We start from the raw sequence: 18,545 nt of genomic DNA, 5'->3' as shown, positions 1-18,545 counted from the left end.
TTCACAAGAAGAGAAAGTTGCTGAAACAGCCTTAAATCCCACAGACTTTTCAACTCTGTTGGCAGATCCCACACCCTCCCCCCCTCCACCTGCTTTTCCTGATTAGATAGGTTGGGGTAGGAGAAAAGGTTATTTTCCCTCCTTCCTGACCACCACCTGATTGTAGGGAGAAAGCCGCTGTCTCTTTCTCCCTCTTCAATTTCATTGCCATTTAGCTGGCTACTCTGTGTTCTCCTAAGATTGGAGAATACTGTAATCTCTGGTTTGAGTCTTAGCTCATAAAATCTCTCTGTCCTGGCTCATCAGCTGATGTCTAGCACCCACAGGGAGGAAAAAAGATCTGGCACTCTGTGTACTCCTTTTTGATATTATAAAGAGAAGAAAACAGAAAGAAATAGACAGTTTGATCTATTATTTTTAAGCTTTTTTTGTGCTTTATTGGTTTCCTGGTCAGGAAAAGAAAATAACAGTTGTAACTATACTTTTAAGGGGTTTCTTCACAGGATGAGAAGGGGAAAATAGAAGAGGAAATTATATTTTGTGCCAAGTAAGGTATCAGACTGTGCTGCTAAAATTTTCCACGTTATTGTGCTCGTGGAAATCAAGTGTCATCTCATATATTTCAAAATTAAGTAAGACACTGGTGATGAAAATCATTAGAATCTGGTACATTTCTTTCAAGTCCTACTTTGGATATTTTAAGTGCCCTCACCGTGGAAAACAAGACAAGTTATTTGGGGGGTGGGGTGGGTAATAGGATGTAGCTCATTATCGAGGGTGGGGTAACAGGTGTGTGCAGCGAACGTAGTTATTTATTTCCAGCTCACAGCCAAAATTATGGTTAAATATTAAAGAAAATACAAAGAAAATTTTCAGAAAGGTTTTTTTTTTAATGTTTATTTTTGAGAGACAGACAGAATGTGAGCGGGGGAGGGGCAGAGAGACAGGGAGACCCAGAATCCAAAGCAGGCTCCAGGCTCCAAGCTGTCAGCACAGAGCCCGACGCGTGGTCGAACTCTTGAGCTGTGAGATCACGACCTGAGCTGAAGTCAGCCACCCAATCTACTGAGCCACCCAGGTGCCCTACAAGGAAGAATTTTGTGTTGGCCCGAAACTTTGCAGTTTTAAAAGGCATTTGCTTCATTGTGTAGCATACCAAGGAAACATCTATACTTTATCTTTCCGTCATACTTTGATCATACAATTTAGTACACAAATAGGTGTGAGCTTCACTACTTCCTTAACACTAGATTCAGTGTATTGTTCTGGTTAATTTTGCCTTTTCCTGCAAACTCAGACTGCTCTTGAACCCTGTACCTCTTACTCATAAAACGTACATCACAGATCCCCAAGGGATACCAGGTGAGGATATGACGGGAATGGGAAAATTCATCATCTTTCAAATCAGATGCCCTTTCCACTCTGAATCAGTAATATCACCCTTCTAGTATAGAAAGCATCACATGGAGTGTGCATTAAAATAGCATGTTATGGGGTGCCTGGGTGGCGCAGTCGGTTAAGCGTCCGACTTCAGCCAGGTCACGATCTCGCGGTCCGTGAGTTCGAGCCCCGCGTCGGGCTCTGGGCTGATGGCTCAGAGCCTGGAGCCTGTTTCCGATTCTGTGTCTCCCTCTCTCTCTGCCCCTCCCCCGTTCATGCTCTGTCTCTCTCTGTCCCCAAAATAAATAAACGTTAAAAAAAAAAATAGCATGTTATGACATAGCAGTAATTTCATAGAACTTGGCACTTGGATGTTAACATGCCATAAAAAATGCTTCCCAGAATAAGCCCACTAGACTGGAAATACTAAGAGCAAAGGTGTGTCTTATTATGCTTGTACTCCAAGCACTGCCCAAGGTGTCCTGGCATCTAGTAGAGCAAGAAAGTCAGGTGCCAGCTTTACAAACATCCCTCTCTGTATTTAGGCTACCATTTTCTATTGCAATCTATATGGGTTTGTATTTGCTGTCATTAATTGAAACTTGTGGTGGGGTTGGACATTGGAAGTAACCCATTAATCTAGTCCTTAGGTTATGACAAAGATTCTTCTTTTGGGGGGGTTATTTTATAGATAGTCATAAAACAGACTAATGAATGCAACGAGGAAATAGAAAATTTGAAGCAGATCTTAAATAATTATTCAGCCGAGTTCTCCCATGAACATATATCACCAGACCAAACTGCCAACCTGCCACAGGTACAGGTATGTTTCTTTAATTTATTTGCCCTGCTGTTCCTTCAATGATCACTTACTAAGCCATCGGTGTCTAGAAGCCTTCGTGATGATCCGGTGTATTTCCTACTTCTCTCTTCCGGTTGAAGGTATATTATGTATGCATTGACTTTATACGTTCCTATTTCATAAAATAGGTGCATTGGGGTCTGAATTTGCTCTGCTACTGAAGAAGCTGATGGAACACAGGAAATTTGGGCAACCTGACTTTACGTCTAGCTTTCTGAGATAGGGGGCAGGCAGTGTGGGCAGGCTGGGCTTCACAGGTAAAGACCCTGACCACTGTTGTAATGAAGAGTTTCATACACTAACTAGCATTTCCATGTGTCACAATTAACAGTATCCTGTGGGGCCCAGTTACAGTGGTGTGTAGGTTAACCCTCTATCGCTAGAGATTTTTTTTTTCTCAGTCTTTGTTTTCGAATTAGTGCTTCTATAAAAAACATCCTGATGGTATGCCAAGGATTGTAAAGAGCTGCTTCTATCCTACCATCAGGTTGGTTTGGGCAGGCGATTGCTATGGTATTCAAAGCCACGTTGCAACACTTGCTAGCTGTGAGACCTAAGGCAAGTGACTTACGGAGGGGTCCAAGGTGACTCACACACCTATTAGGTTTTGGACTCAGTAAGGCGGACTCAACAGTAAAGACTCAGTATTGTAGGGGCGCCTGGGTGGCGCAGTCGGTTGAGCGTCCGACTTCAGCCAGGTCACGATCTCGCGGTCCGGGAGTTCGAGCCCTGCGTCGGGCTCTGGGCTGATGGCTCAGAGCCTGGAGCCTGTTTCCGATTCTGTGTCTCCCTCTCTCTCTGCCCCTCCCCCGTTCATGCTCTGTCTCTCTCTGTCCCAAAAATAAGTAAATGTTGAAAAAAAAAAAAAAAAAAAGACTCAGTATTGTAAATATGTCCGATTTCCCATTATGTTAAAAAATTTTAAGGCCCCAGCGAGCTTTTGTTTATATGAATCATCTCTACTGAGATAGAAAGAAATGAAAACTCAGAAATGTAAGAATAATTTAGTTTATTTTAAAATGACAATAACGGGGCGCCCGGGTGGCGCAGTCGGTTAAGCGTCCGACTTCAGCCAGGTCACGATCTCGCGGTCCGTGAGTTCGAGCCCCGCGTCGGGCTCTGGGCTGATGGCTCAGAGCCTGGAGCCTGTTTCCGATTCTGTGTCTCCCTCTCTCTCTGCCCCTCCCCCGTTCATGCTCTGTCTCTCTCTGTCCCAAAAATAAATAAACGTTGAAAAAAAATTTTTTTTTAAATGACAATAACAAACCTAGTACATACTGATAGAAATAACGTATCTTTTGTGGAAGAAATCACATTTTCCAAAAGAAAACGTAGTGAGAAGAGTGACGTTGTTTTACATTTTTGCAAATCTCTGAAATGTCTGCCTTGGTAGAAGACAGCTAGATTCTCATCGCTTCTACATTCCATCTGTTGAGGTATGTAGTTTAGTTTGAAGTGTGTAAAAACAGTCCAACCTCTCAACAACATGTACTTGAAAAGAAAGGAATGTTTTCATAACCCTTCTGAATAATTGTGAACATTCTTTGAAACTACACTAAGCTCCAACAAGTAGAAGTTACTCACAGGTTTGCTGCTAAATGGAATCCCAAGTCCTGTCAATGAACTTTTCACACTCTTATATTAAGATCCTTTGGTCTCTTTGTACTTTGAATGGATCTCCCAGCCATGCATGGCTTTATGACGTCATGCTTGATCATTAGAAAAATACCGTTTTGGGGCGCCTGGGTGGCTCAGTCGGTTAAGCGGCCGACTTCGGCTCAGGTCATGATCTCGCGGTCCGTGAGTTCGAGCCCCGCGTCGGGCTCTGTGCTGACAGCTCAGAGCCTGGAGCCTGTTTCGGATTCTGTGTCTCCCTCTCTCTGACCCTCCCCCATTCATGCTCTGCTCTGTCTCTCTCTGTCTTAAAAATAAATAAACGTTAAAAAAAAATTTAAAAAAAAAAAGAAAAATACCGTTTTGCTAGTTACATAGATACTCCAAATATGTCCACATTTCAGTAGTCAGTGTTAAAAATTCACATTTATTAATATTAACATTTATCTCTTCAGAAAAATCTGTTAGTATTTATGTATATGTATAGCTTAGTAGCTGTTTTTTTCCAAGTAAAAATAGCATTGTATGAAAATGTAGTTCAGCGCAAAACGTAAATAATCACACAGAGCTTTTTCTCAGCCATCATACTTGGGCACACAGGGAAAGAGCTTTATGCGTGCTTTCTGTTGTGTCCCACAGAATATTAGAAATGCATGTTCTTTCTCTAGGGTATTCTTAAGTGAACTGGCTTTTTCTTTGTTTTTTACAGTTAAGCACATGAAAGTGAATAATCTAGTAACTCATATGGTTGATGTCCCTGCCTTGATCCGTATAAAGTGTCAGTGGTTGTACCCACCACCGCTTTTGTCATAGCATATAGTGAAAAATGTCAACAGAGTGAAAAGGGCAAATAACGTTTTAGTATTATTTTGAAAATGACCTTGACCTCATAGAATGTGAACCCCCAGCAGTCTGCAGATGCCACTTTGAGAATGGCTGCTCTGTGCCCTACTGTGCATCCATAATTGTGGTATGCAGACTGTTCTTTTTTTTTCACTTAGGATTCTTCCAATGGCTATAGTATTATGTCTGCTGGGAGGCACTATACCTCTGAAGATTAGTGTTTATTGAAAATGGACACACGCACACAGCACTGCCAACTCCTTTTTAATTCAGTTATCGTTTCCCAAAGCAATCACAAGAAGTTTAACTTCAGACAGACGAGGGTTATTGGTGTCCAAATGTAGGCAGGAGCAGGAGACCGTGGAGGTGGGATGTCAGGAAGTCCAGGTCTGTGCTCTGTCACTGGCTAGCTGCAGCCCTGGAAAAATCACCTCTCTGGACTTCAGAACCCTCACTTATACTTGGAGACATAGTAAGTTTCGCTGTAAAAAAAAAAAAAAAAAAGTAATGATTCTATGAATGTGTGTAGGATGGATGGATCGATAGATGGAAAGAAAGGAGGAAGGAGGAAACAAATGAACAGGAGTTTAAGGACTGTGTTAGGAACAGAACTCCAATACGTGAGGCTTTGCTGATAAGGAGCAGGTTGTCTTTCTGATGCAGCGTTCGCTGCAAGGCTCATGCAGAGATGGAATGATGCCTTTCAGGGGTGCTAGAGAGGAGGATGCTAGATCCGACACCTGCTCTCTCCTCCAAATCTACGATTCTGATATTCTATATTTGTCTTAGACGGACAAACTGTACTTCTACCCACATACAAGACATTTTATTCCCACACATCAATCATACAAGAAATTTTAAAAGTTTTTTTTGGGGGCGCCTGGGTGGCGCAGTCGGTTAAGCGTCCGACTTCAGCCAGGTCACGATCTCGCGGTCCGTGAGTTCGAGCCCCGCGTCGGGCTCTGGGCTGATGGCTCAGAGCCTGGAGCCTGTTTCCGATTCTGTGTCTCCCTCTCTCTCTGCCCCTCGCCCATTCATGCTCTGTCTCTCTCTGTCCCAAAAATAAATAAACGTTGAAAAAAAAATTTAAAAAAAAAAAAAAAGTTTTTTTTGTTTATTCATTTTTGAGAGAGAGACAGAGCACATATGCGAGAGCAGGGAAGGGACAGAGAGAGGTGGGGGACAGAGGATCCGAAGCAGGCTTTGTACTGACAGCAGAGAGCCCCGTGTGGGGCTCAAACTCACAAACCGCGAGATCACGACCTGAGCCGAAGTCAGACGCTTAGCCAACTGAGCCAGGCAGGGGCCCCCAATCGTACAAATTTTTAAAGTCACGTTATAAAGCTTGAAATCATCTGTCCATCATTCCCATGGTAAGTGACACTTCACACTACCTTTATTTGCTTGTTTATTCCCATTTGGTAGGAAACTTTGTGAGGAAAAAGTAAATGAATTCTGTAATACGAAAGAACGCTTCGGAAGCAATGACGGAAGCCTGAGATTTCTCACCCTGTTTTCTCTCAGTGGTTCCTGAATGTTAGTCTGCTTACAGATCTCCTGAGAAGCTTCCCAGGCCCTGAGCCTGTGAATTCGGGTAGTCAGTCCTGTTGCCACTAGATCGGTGACTGCATATGCCAGGCCCCCCATGAAGCTTGTTACAAATCTCTGAGCTTTGGCTTGACCCTCCTCCCAGAGAATTGATAGACCCAAGTGTCAGGTGAGCCTAAGTCATCCTATAAGTGAGCTCATAAGTGCTCACCAGGTCACTTGGAAACGCTGCCAGGATGGGGAGGACCTGTGCCCAGGCAGACACTCGCTCCTGGTGCTGCCTGCCAAACAGCATAGGAAACTCGTCCTGCCTTCTACTGAGCGACACAGCTCCCGGGGGCATGCACAGGCCTCAGACCGCCCAATGCAATGCAAACTCTCTCTCCGCACAGGGAGAAATTGAAGGTATGGAACAGCAGATTCTGAGTTTGAACCAGAAGAAAGAGGACCTGTTGGTGGACCTGAAGGCTGCCATACTAAACCTTCACCAGCATTTACAGCGGGACCAGCAAGAATTAGAACAAGAAATGCCATCAACTGGAACCTCAGAAGAAGAAGGAGTGGCTGAGAGGGAGGGCTCTGAGTGGAAGGTGGGTAAGACTTTAGGCTAATGCTGGTCCCGCTTTTTCACGAGAGTATTAAATTGGGGTTATTTTTTCAGCTGAAAAACCTGTGGCATCTATGTCGATGGCCTACAGGAATTTTTTAAAGTGGAGATACTGTGCCTGAGATTGCTCGCTAGGGAATATAAACCCTTGGGGTGTGTCTGTTCTGGACTCAACCCGGAATTTTTATGCCTGAGTTAGTGAAGGAGGTGTGTATGAAATTCCACGGGCAGGTGGGTGGGAGTCGCCCGTGAAGTGTCTTTGTCCTCACCAATCAGCCCAGTGCAAACTCAGAAATGGATCCAGCACCACTCTAAGCCCCCTGAGTCCACACCAGGGGATCACGTTCTCAACTGATGGATGAGGGGCCAGAGAGGGCAATGCAGGTGAAAATAATCAAAGATTTGACCGAGTCATGATACGTGGCGGGATTAGCTGAAAGTTGCTTCACCCGGAGGCTGCTTGGGTGGGTGGGCCTCTTGAATCAAGCGAGTAAAAAATTAGCTGCATAAAAGCACAGCCAGGCCAGGATCCTGATGATGTTGAACCGCAACCTGGCTGCAAATATTTGTGCTGTGCCTTTCAGTTGAACAAAAGTTCCATGTCTTTCCTGCCGGCGCTCAAGGAAGAGGCGGAAGAGAGCTCCCTGAAGAGTGAAGTAAGGAACCTGATTTTCTCATCAAGTTTCGTTAGAACCGAAATCTCTAAAAGAAGGTCAATGGGAAGAGTTTACAATGAATAGGAACACGAGGATTTTTAAATTGAATGCCGATGTTTGATAAGGGTGATTGAAGCTGTTCTCTTACATTATTAACGTTAAGTGCATCTGAATCTACTTCATGCCTGAGTGGGATAAATGTAAACCACACACACTTGTTGGCATATGGGAGAAAATGAAGTTCTCGGTCATATCCTGACTTCCGAGTACATTCTCTGAAATTGTGAGAGTATGTTGTCTGGTGGGCGCTTCTAGTGTGCTCTTTAGAACTTTATTCTTCCAGGTTTCTTTTTTCGTCTGAGACAGCATTGCCAAGGATATGAAGAGTTGCGTTAGCAACTTACGCTTCGACTGATCCTTACCGCTTCATTAGAGCTGATTGAATGAGACAATTTACAATTGTCTTACCTGGTATCAATTTCCATTTCATACCCTAAAGACAAAAGTTATAGTGGCTCTTGTGCCGAAGAGAAGAAAATTGCACCAATTTATCGTCTCTCTATCCCACGTGTAATCGCTAGGAATTACACAGAACCATTGTCACACAGAACCACCTGCTTTCCTAAAGACGAGGCCACTGGAACCGAGTAGATAGGGCAAGGGAGAGTACAGGCTTACTGCAGCTCAGTCCATCAGACAACTTCGTAATCTGATTATGTCCCCCCACGGCAGAGGCAATTGTGAGAACCGAGGAGGCTCCGGGGCGAGAGGAGAGTGGAGGCAGCGTGGTTCTAATTTAAGACCTGCCTTTGCCTCTGAGCTGATCTATTTACCATAACCATTGTCTGTCTCTGACAGTAGCAAGAATACACGTTTATCAGGCTGTTGTTTTAAAGATGGCGTTTAAGGTTACATTTACCAAAGCAGATTAAATTCCTAAAGCACGGTTTTAAAGATCCTTTTTTGAGTGCTGTGAGCTGCCTTCCAACTTTTCAGAGTATTTTTTAGGCTTCGGGAAGAGCAAGCCCATTTGGACCCCTACGATTTAGTTAGCCAGAGAAGGAGATGACAAATGGAGGGAGAGGGGGAATTAAGGGCTACAGTCGTACTGCCTGGTGAACTGAGTTTTGTGTGAGAGAGGAGTAGGATGCTCTTAGGATGGTAGGAAATTACTTCTTTGCTAATCAGTTGGTTACTGTGTTAGAATGGAGAGAAGACGGCAGAGCGATCTTCCGGATCTTGGTCTTTACTCTGCAAGCACGACCAGGACATGGAGGAAGACAGAGCATCCTCGTCCTCTGGAACGATCATTCAGGTAGTTTTGAGTAGAATACACTCGGTGGTTGGGAGCTGGCAGGGATAGTAAGGGAAGTAAGTCCGAAGAATTTCTTGTTTGAAACATTGCTTAGGGAGGGAAGCTCTCTGGGCTGAATTTTTTTAAGTTTCTCACCATTATGTCTTCATAAATTCAAAAACAGCCAAGTACTTGCTTATTATTTGCAGTTCTATTGGGTGCTTGGTGATAACAGGAGAGTATTTTCTGAGCACTCCATATGTGAGAATTGAGACTAACAAAACAGATAACTCAAAGGAGCCCCCCTTCAAAAGGTTCACTGTAGTGTTTCAAAGCATCTAACACGCCTCTCTTTTGGAAGTCATTGTTGGCTAGGGGTCTCCCCATAATCCTCTTTTTGAACAGAGTAGTGCATAATGCGTATTCATGTCTGTTTTGCTCTATGACCTTCTAAATCTTCTCCAACCTCTCAAACTAGAGGGCAAATGCCCTCAACTTAGAAAATCATCAGAAATTAACGTGAAAGTGATGTTTTCCCCTTGTGCCTGAAACATCCCAGCATCATTGTGATCCATAATGCCTCCTGTTCCCGTCTCCTGTCCAGGGCTACCCTCTGCCCTAGCCCCCAGGCCACTTGTTTCGTGACACCTCCACACAGGGTTCTGCCTAGACCTGTAGCTCCAGTCTCTGCCTCTTGACTGGTTCCTTCCCTTTCAGTCTGAGAAGTATTCGGTCTCCCCCTCCCCAGGAGGTAGACTTCCTCCTCATCCACAAAGGCCGTCTCAACTTTGACTTCCTCCAAAAACCTCTGCTGTCTCCCTTCATTCTGATAGCATGCTGAACCTCACTTATGACTTACCACATTTTTATGCGTACACCTGACACGGTCTGGTGAATGGCAAGAACGTCATGTTTTACGTGTTTCTGTCCTGTACTGGGCTCAGCGTGGTACTTTAATGCATTGACTTTCTTGATCCTGCTTCCGGGTCAGTCAATTACTGTGCTGCTTCTCATTCACCTCTCAAAATCTTTACTTGGCCTCCTCACCTTTGGCCCCTTTTGTAATCAAGTTTTTGCCCCTGGCTCTATTCAAACTGCCATTGACCTTCTGGAACATCAGTTTAGTGCCCTTTTGTTTGTCCTCATCTTTATTGATCTCTTCAGCATTAGACAGTAGCAACATCTCTTCCTGAAATGAGGGACCCTTTGACTTTCTTAATTCTGCACTTTCTTGTCTCACCTACCTGCAGCCCCTCCCCCATCCCCTTCACTTGCCCCATCCAGGGTTCTGTTCTCTTCCTTCTCTTTCCCTCAGGGCAGTTTTATCTCCTCCCACAGGTTTGGTCCTCCCTCTGCCAGTGATCCCATCAAATCTCTTGTCTTGACCTTTCCTTTAATTCTGGTTTACATTTCTACCTTCCTGATGGATTTCTCTTTTTGCATGTATTTTGTTTCATCTCAAACCCATTTTGTCAAGTTTCCTTCAAAACTAGTTCCTCCTAATTTTTCGACGTCTGTTTATAGCACCACTGTTCCCTCAGAGTCTAAGACAAACTTCAGAGTCCTCTTAGATACCTCACTTTCATATCTAATCAGTGGCCAGGTGATGTCCATTCAATCTTTACATTCTTCTCCTCCCCTGATGTTGCCATCATCCTATTCCAGGCAATTGTGACTTCTGCCCTGGACTTTTGTTGGAGTAGCCTTCTATTTGGGTTTACTGCCTCTAGTTATTTTTCCTAAAATAAAATATACATCTTCTACAATAGTCACTGGTGACTTTTCCTAAAACTATTACTGCTATGCTGAAATCTTTCATGGATTCTGATTATCTACTAAAATGCATTCTTCTTAGCCTGGCATCCCAGATTCTTCATGATCCTGTCCTCCCTTTCCAATTTATCTAAGCTTTCCCTTTAGTTCTTGGTCGTTACCTTTCTAATAGCAGCGATCGTTTTCAGTACAAGAAGCCGAAAAGTAATGTTTTGTTAGGACCTGCTAGATGCTTTATATGTGTCATCTTGCTTGGTAATCACATGCATGAGTGAGGTAGGTTATATTCCCACTTTAAAGATAAAGTAAAGGCTCAGAGTTCCAGTTGTCTTGTCTAAGATCCTGCAACTTGTAAGTAGAACGAGCAAGATTGGTCCAAGATTGGTCGATTAGAATAGCCACACCTTTCCCACCACGTGATATTAACTATTTGTGTATATATCCTATTTTCCCATTGTTTAACCTTGGTTAACCTAATAAATGGGAGTGCTGGATCGGAGTATATATCCATTTAAAATATAACCCATATTCTTAAACTGCCCTCTAGGAAGACTGTATCAATTTTATTCCTGCCAGGAGTACATGGAAATGCCTCTTTCTTGACCTCAAGCTGATATTGGATATTTTCAACTTTAGCCAAACTTCTCCAGTGGTCTAAATTACATTTATATTCTAAGAAGGTTGACTAAGTGTTTATTGACTTTTGTATCCTTCTTTTTTGAACTGCTTGTTCATGCCATTTGACTTTTTTCTCTACAAAAGGGTGGATGTTTTCCGTACTGACTTGTAAGAGTAACTAATATATTAAGGATATTAACACATTGTAAGCTGTTATCCAGTTTGTTGTTTTATTTTTAACTTCGGTTATGATGCTTTTTGTGGTAATGCTGTTACTTTATTTCTTAGGCTGCTAATACCAGGAGTGTTTTCCTTTTATTTTCATGCTTTCAAAGTCCTTCCCCACTCCTAGATTAGAAAAGATTCACTCTTTTTTTTCCAAGAATTCTTAGAGTATAACTTTTACATTTAAATTTAGATACAATTAGAATCCATTATTAGAAGTAAGACAAGGATTCAGTTATTCTTTTTGTGAAATACCTGAGTAGTTCCCAAATTTAGTAAATTGATCTTTTCCCCTATTATTTGAAATGCCTTTACCATATAATTTCATTTAATTTTAGTTCTCATATTAATCCACTTAAATACAGAATTCTGTAGATTTCCTTATATGCTCCTCATTTGCTAGGGAGCTTTGGAAAATTTAAATCTTTCAAGTAAAGACAAACTTGAGGAAGTTGGGTTTTGGGGGGTTTTTTTGTTTTGGTTTTTTTGGTTTTTTTCCTAACGAATAAACGTTTCTCTACATGTGCTTGACTTTTCTGGACACTTCTGCAACCATGCGAGAACGTAAAATGAGCTAGCGCAGGAAAAGTAACTCACCTGGCAGCAAGGGCAGGAAATTTTCTGGACCTCTGGTTCTTTTCTTTACAGGAGGCTACTGAGAAAATAAGCCCATGTGAGAATGCTATGGCACAAGTTCTTGTGCCAGACTCCATAAACGCTGAGCAAGGCCCAGAATTTTCCCTGAGTCCCAACCAAACAGAAGAGGTAAGTCCCTGTGGGTAACAAGCAAACTACTCAGGCACCTGGACGAGCACCCAGGGATGACCAGCTTTCTGTGTTCTGCAATATTTGGTGTATCGAGCCAAGAGTTCTTTGTGAACTTTAACATTTTCACGTGTGCCGTGAAGCTGGCGAACTGGAAGGTTTGCCATCGACGTTGACATCGAAAGTAAGCACGGCACAGAGCGATGAATCATTTACTGCTTGCTACCTATTTGTCAGGATGAACAAGCCTTTCCACTGACAACTATTTCTTTCTTCTGTCGACATAACTGGTGAGGGCCCCGGAGGTGGAGGGGAGCTAATATTGATTAGCTGCCTATCCCATAAGAAGCATTTAGGCTTCCTGCTTATTCCTCAGATTAAATACGGTAGATTAGTAGCTACCATAAGTTTACAAATGAGGGAATCAAAATTTAAAGAGTGGAGGTACAGCTGGTGAATGGAGGAGTGAGGAGTCAAACCTAGGCTATTCCCAACTGCCTTCCTAATTTGAACGTTTAGTACTGAAAGACGTGAAACCCGGGTAGGTTTGGCCTCAGAATACACCGCCACCACGCCATCCCAGCGGCATGGCTAGTGTTCGTGCAGGTGCACTTGGGTATTGCACTTGAGCCAGGCAATCCTGCCTTTCAGAACGTGTGTGTGTGTGTGTGTGTGTGTGTGTGTGTGCGTGTGTGTGTGTGTGTGTGTGTGTGTGTGTTGTGGTGCTCGTGGGGGTGGTGGGGGCTGGACTTACGGGCGTTTGTAGAATTGACTGTAAAATATTAAGGGGTAAATTTAAAGGATTGGTATTTTGGCATGACATACAGCCACCGCCAGAAAATTCACCTGCGTTTTAACGGAATCCTGTTGCTGCGGAAACCAAGCAGTAGGACATTCACTAACTGAGAGGCAAATTAGATACGAGAGCATTGGCAAGGTCACGAGAAGAATGTGGACTTGGAGACCCCAAGGCATAATGGAAATCAGGGATTGAATCCTGCTTCTGCTTACTTGTTGGGTGACCACAGGCAATCTGAATCACCTCTCTGTGCCTCAATTTCCTCATCTGTACACTGGAAATAATGAGGGCTTGTGGTGGGCGATAATGAGAGGATCTGTGTATCACACTTAGCATGGGGGTCTGGCCCTAGAGCCCAAAAGAGAGTTAGGTAGTTTAATTTACAATTATGTGGTAGAAATGCCATGATTCTCTTTAACAAGAAATGGTGGTAATACTTTTTAGCCCCTCAAAATGTACAGTCATAAAATACCCACTTAAATCACTTCTGCTTTTAGAATTTGGGGCTATCATTTAGAGAAGATATTCAGCAGGGGTGTGATTGTGGAAAAAACTGTAGACTCTAGGCTAAAAGACAGCAGAGCCTTGTGACCTCAGGCGAATAACTTATGTCTGGGCCTGAGCTTCTGAGAAGCAATGTGGTGAAAAGGGAGGTGTGTGAATTGCTTAAGCGGTAAACGAACTTGGGTTTCTTTGACTATGAAAAGAGGTGGGTGAACTGGTTACTGGCAGGTTTCCCAGGCCACCTTTAGCTATTGCGGTTTCTATGGTTGCAAATGTTCTTTTTTTCTCCCATTCACCTTTGGATTCTTTTCGGTTTTAAATAACTAGCAAATAAAACCCAGATTAGTGATCCAGCTTCCTTGTTTTCTGATTCAGTGAGTGAAAAAGCAAAGAAATTCAATATTGCCATTAAAAAATGTGTGTGGTATACGATTAGGTGCTCCGATCATGTTTTTGAATAAATAAAGAAGGTGGATGGTAAATCTGTTATTACAGACTAATTAATTAATATTACTGATTGTTACCTCAGGTGACAAAAAAAAAAAGAGGATCCTAAAAGCTTTGCCACTAAATTATAGCAATACCTGAAAACTAGAAAACAATCAGATGACTAGCAATTGGGTGTCTGGCCGTACAATCACACAGGTGTTGCTTTTTAAAAGAAATCAATTAAAGGGCACCTGGGTGGCTCAGTGGGTTAAGAGTGAGGTCATGATCTCATGGTTCGTGAGTTCAAGCCCCACGTGGGGCTGCGCACTGACAGCGTGGAGCCCACTTGGGATTCATTCTCTCTCTCTCTCTCTCTCTCTCTCTCTCTCTCTCTCTCTCTCTCTCTTTCTCGTTGTCCCTCCCCTGCTCGCTCTCTCTCAAAATAAACACTTAAAAAAACCAGAATTCAAAAAGAAAATTGAAACCAGCTGAATCCAAGTGTAGACCCGACTCTGCCGAGAATCACAGGGCAAGGGAAGACCTCCTTAAGAAGGGGATTCCTGAAAAAAAAAAAAAAAAAAAAATACTGACGAAGGCAAGGGAGAAAGTGCGTTTTGGCAGAAAAGAGCAAACATACGTGAAGTTAATGGTCAAGGGGAACAAGTACAACTTCTGCTAAGCCAGCTTTCCTGATACTCCCCATGTGTGTGAAAAAGGGGTATTTTCACAGCCTGCATGTTTTTGTTACCACCTGCCTATTTTGTTTACTTCTGTTGTACTGAAAGCTCTCTGTTTAAATAAAATTCTACAGACACTGGGAAATGTGCATTTGAGTTGAAGGAGGGTATACACTTGTGAACAATCCCCATTAGAAATTTGCGGCCAGCATTGTGCCTTATTAGATGCTCATGTTAGCAGAGTCTTATATAGAAAACTTCGTATTTCAGCATAATCGTAATTGATAAAATATTTATTGAGATCAATAATTTTTAGCGCAAAACACCGATCCTTATCCCTAGAGGCATTTCTCTAGAACGGTCGATAGAATCTTCCAATATTCTGGAAAAGGATGTTGGAAGCAAATATGTCTCTGTATCAGATCATCTTTTACTTCCAAATTGAAAATATCTAATATATTATTAATAGAATGCCTGGACTTCGTATCTGGAAGACATTTTTCTTTTGGACTGATAAGCAACCCAGGTATTCTCTGTAAACAGAACATGTCCTACATCATGCTGTCTTTTACTAGAAGCATCTAGTCCTTAATAATATTTGAGTATCTAGATGGTGAAAATTTGTTTCAGGTATTCTCTCTGAAGGATAGGAGAAAAATGTCCAGATTACCCCACCGAAGCTCTTTATTTGACTCAAGCTACTTTTAATAGGGAGAAATTTAGAGGTGTAGTAGCATGTATGTTGGGGGGGGAGGGGAAGCGCTAAAATATTTCTAACCTACTCTAACGTAACCTTGTATCCCAGCCCATGTGTCAAGAGCCCTTTTTTTCTGTTAGATCAGAGCTCACAGCAATGTAAGCATTGCTTAATCATGTGTCACACAAATTCAAATGCTGGCCAATTCGCTGAAAAGTTTCAGACACGCACACCCACATGCACACCCTCTCCCCTCACACTCACCTGTCTCCTGGGGCCCACTTGCTGTTTAACGAACTGCGAGCCCATTTGCGTCCTCCGTGCCTGGGAACACTACCTGTGTACATGCAGATCAGCTCCTTGGAAACCTGGGGCACCGGGTCACGTGATTGTTGCCATGAGCGTGGAGGTGCATTTCTCTTTTCTCTTTCTTATTTCTTCTGCCCTTATTTGTTTTCTTTTAACTGGGGAAATGCTGGAAGTTCACAGGTTCTTGCGAGTTCAGCCCTGAAAACTTTGGACTCCGTGGCTTTTCACTGCTGGATTATCCTTGGGTTTATCTTAGGGCGCCACACGTCCTCTCAAGGCCGCAGCTCTGGGCTTTTCTGACGAGCACGGGGACTTGGAGTCCACGGTGGAGAAACCCGGGCTGAAGCCTGCAGACATCCTCCATGCTTGCAAGACCCAGGTGGCCGAGCTGGAGCTGTGGCTGCACCAAGCCAACGTGGCATTCGAGCCGGAAACATTAAACGCAGACATGCAGCAGTTGGTGGAACAGCAGCTGGTAGGGTGCCAGGTAAGGCCGATGGGCCGGAGTTGGTGGCCTGCCTCTTCACCAATCACCTGCCAAGAATGGATGAATTTCCTTTAAAGCAGCAGTGTGTCTCTTCCTGTTTACTCTGCCCCCTGTGTTTGTCTTGGCCTCAACTTTTTGTCCTCTGGGTAATTCTTTGAGGAGATTTACATAATCAGGGCATTTGGAGAGACGGTCGGTCGTGGTAAGAGCTCTAGAATCTACAGTCCAAGTCCAGCCCCCCCTCACGTTAACTGTGAACTTGAGGATGTTGGCTTTTCACCTCGTTTTTCTCATGGGGTAGGTTATCTCCTAGGACTTTGACAGGGTTAAAGGAGATAAGGTACAAGAACCAGTGTCTAGTGTATCAAGTATATAAAAAGTGCTCAATAAATGCTGTTATTTATTTTCATAATAAGTCCTTTGAATTTTCGTTCATCTGAAAGGAAACCGAATATCGTTGTTTGCAAGATTGCACGTACAGTGTAAAAGGGCTTTGCTGCCATTTTACTGTGAATGCTCCTACTCTTTCTTGGGGCTGGGGCGTGGGGAAGAGACAGGAATATAAACTTGCCTTTAGTCACTTTGAGTAGTGCTGCTGACTCAGCCCGAAGGTTGGGATCCCTGTATCCCTCCAGAGAGAAGCCAGAAGGATGACATCACGGCAGCATAATGGAGTGTCACGATGGCTGAGGTGTCTTCTCTGAGGGTGCAGAGACCAGCTTTGGCCTGATGTCTGATTGGCTCACGTGTCTGCCATAGCAGACGCCAGGAATGAGGACTTCCTCCGAGAGTACCCCATCACACTGGCCCGGCCACAGGGAGCTCCTCCCACTGGAGCCCGTTTTGGGGTCGGAGGGAGCCCAACCTTGTTCCTCCTTTCTCCGCTCAGGCCCATAGTCTTACAATATCCAGCGCCTGCCTCATGTGGGGGACCCAGGTGGGCAGGCTGACTTCCTTCCCCAGGCAGCTAGTTCCCCACCTATGACCCCAAAAGTCAGCTCTTGATGGGGTGGGTTCACTTAAATACTAACACCACTGCTTGGCCTGGATGACGAGGCACAGGGGAGTCTGGAAAAGGTGCTACCGCACCAGGCAGCGTTGTGCTGAATTGAACCTGAGGTGTTGGAGACGTTGAGTCCCAGCCACTTGTAGCCATCTGGGATCGATATGCCAATTGGGTAGAGCCCATGCGGATTCTTAGGTCACCCGAGAGAATCCCTTCCCGAGGCCACTTGTAGAGAGCTCAAGTATGTGGGGGCTGCTAAGGGAAGGACACAACCACAAGGTGGCAGCAGCACACAGCAAGCTTTATTTGGGCAACATTTGGGCAGGATCTTAAGGGATGGGAAAGTCCCTCTCTTCAGGCGCCCTTTTAGAGGCTGTGGCTTGGAATGACGGTGGGACCCCGACCTGGAAGGGGAGGAGGGCAAAGGGACACTCAGGGGAGCAAGGAATCCAGAGGGGCTCGTGTATCTAGGTGACGTCAGAGAGTTCCAGGGGGCAAGAGAGGCTACGGTCTTCTAGAGCCCCAGAGTTTGTCTTAACAATGGCAGGCAGATGGAGGGTCCCGCTTTGAGTTTGGTGCCAGTAGGATTGGAACTAATGGTTCTGGCCTGCTGTGAAAAAATAAGCAACATAGGGACCAATATGCAGGGGCCATCTTTGGCTCATTTATATAACACCATGGCACGTACAACTTAATACTGAAACCTATAAGAAGCCTTATAGTAGTCTGTAAAAAACATTAAGTTCCCCGTGGGAGAAGGTCCCAGGAGAGGAACAAACGGATAAGTCGAGAACAAATTATATTTGGTAATTTAATATTTGAGAAGAAATGTTCAGCCTTGATTATTAAAAACATGTGAATCAAAATAGCTATTGTTTCTCTGTTATACCGGCAAAAATTATGTCATCCTGGAAAACTCTGGATCCGCTAATGTCTGATAATTCTGTCTGATTGGCTCAATGTTTTGGGGTCAGCTGTCAGCATATAAAGTGTCCCACCTGGTTTGGCCACGGTTTGTGAGATTGAGCCCCGTGTTGCTCTCTGTGCTGACAGCCTGGAGCCTGCGTGGGATTCTCTCTCTCTCTCTCTCTCTCTCTCTCTCTCTCTCTCTCCCCCCCCCCCCTCCTCCCTCTCTCTCTCTCTGCCCCTCCCCAGCTCATGCTAGCATGTGCACGTGCTCGCTCGCTCTCCGTCTCTCAAACATTTTTAAAAAGCTAAATAGTGGGGCACCTGGGTGGCTCAGTTGGTTAAGCGTCCGACTCTTGATTTCAGCTCAGGTCATGATCTCGTGGTTTGTGAATTCAAGCCCCGCATCGGGCTCTGCACCGACAGTTGGGAGCCTGCTGAGGATTCTGTCTCTCTCCCTCTCTCTCTGCTCCACTCATTCTCTCGCTCTCGCTTTAAGAAAAAAAAAAAAGAGCTGAATGGAGGAAAAGAGTACAAAATTATAGT

General features: G+C 44.0%; 1 protein-coding gene and 1 long non-coding RNA gene across 14 annotated transcripts in view; one reads left to right on the top strand and one right to left on the bottom strand.

The window, feature by feature from the left end:
- SYNE2 (spectrin repeat containing nuclear envelope protein 2) overlaps positions 1-18,545 on the top strand; it is a 342,816-nt gene that overhangs the window by 224,592 nt on the left and 99,679 nt on the right. For 10 of the 13 annotated variants that reach the window (XM_086709562.1, XM_086709568.1, XM_086709572.1 and 7 more), the window contains 6 exons: positions 2,072-2,203; positions 6,640-6,837; positions 7,439-7,510; positions 8,715-8,825; positions 12,069-12,185; positions 15,857-16,087. In XM_086709562.1, the coding sequence (XP_086565688.1) occupies positions 2,072-2,203; positions 6,640-6,837; positions 7,439-7,510; positions 8,715-8,825; positions 12,069-12,185; positions 15,857-16,087 (861 nt within the window). Of the gene's footprint in view, positions 1-2,071; positions 2,204-6,639; positions 6,838-7,438; positions 7,511-8,714; positions 8,826-12,068; positions 12,186-15,110; positions 15,701-15,856; positions 16,088-18,545 lie in introns of those variants that run through there. The other 3 variants (XM_086709567.1, XM_086709569.1, XM_086709574.1) reach the window with 3 other exon arrangements.
- LOC147579913 (uncharacterized) lies at positions 4,949-16,174 on the bottom strand. The gene is made up of 3 exons (XR_015252310.1): positions 15,556-16,174; positions 12,018-12,075; positions 4,949-5,181 (listed from the first exon to the last, which is right to left on the bottom strand). It is a non-coding gene; the product is annotated as an uncharacterized LOC147579913 (long non-coding RNA).

Source organism: Puma concolor, chromosome B3, assembly GCF_028749965.1.
Source record: "Puma concolor isolate L17-30 chromosome B3, mPumCon1.1.hap2, whole genome shotgun sequence".
Lineage (NCBI taxonomy): Eukaryota > Metazoa > Chordata > Mammalia > Carnivora > Felidae > Puma > Puma concolor.
The sequence above is the reverse complement of the archived record's forward strand: the minus strand, read 5'-3'. Positions and strand labels throughout refer to the sequence as shown.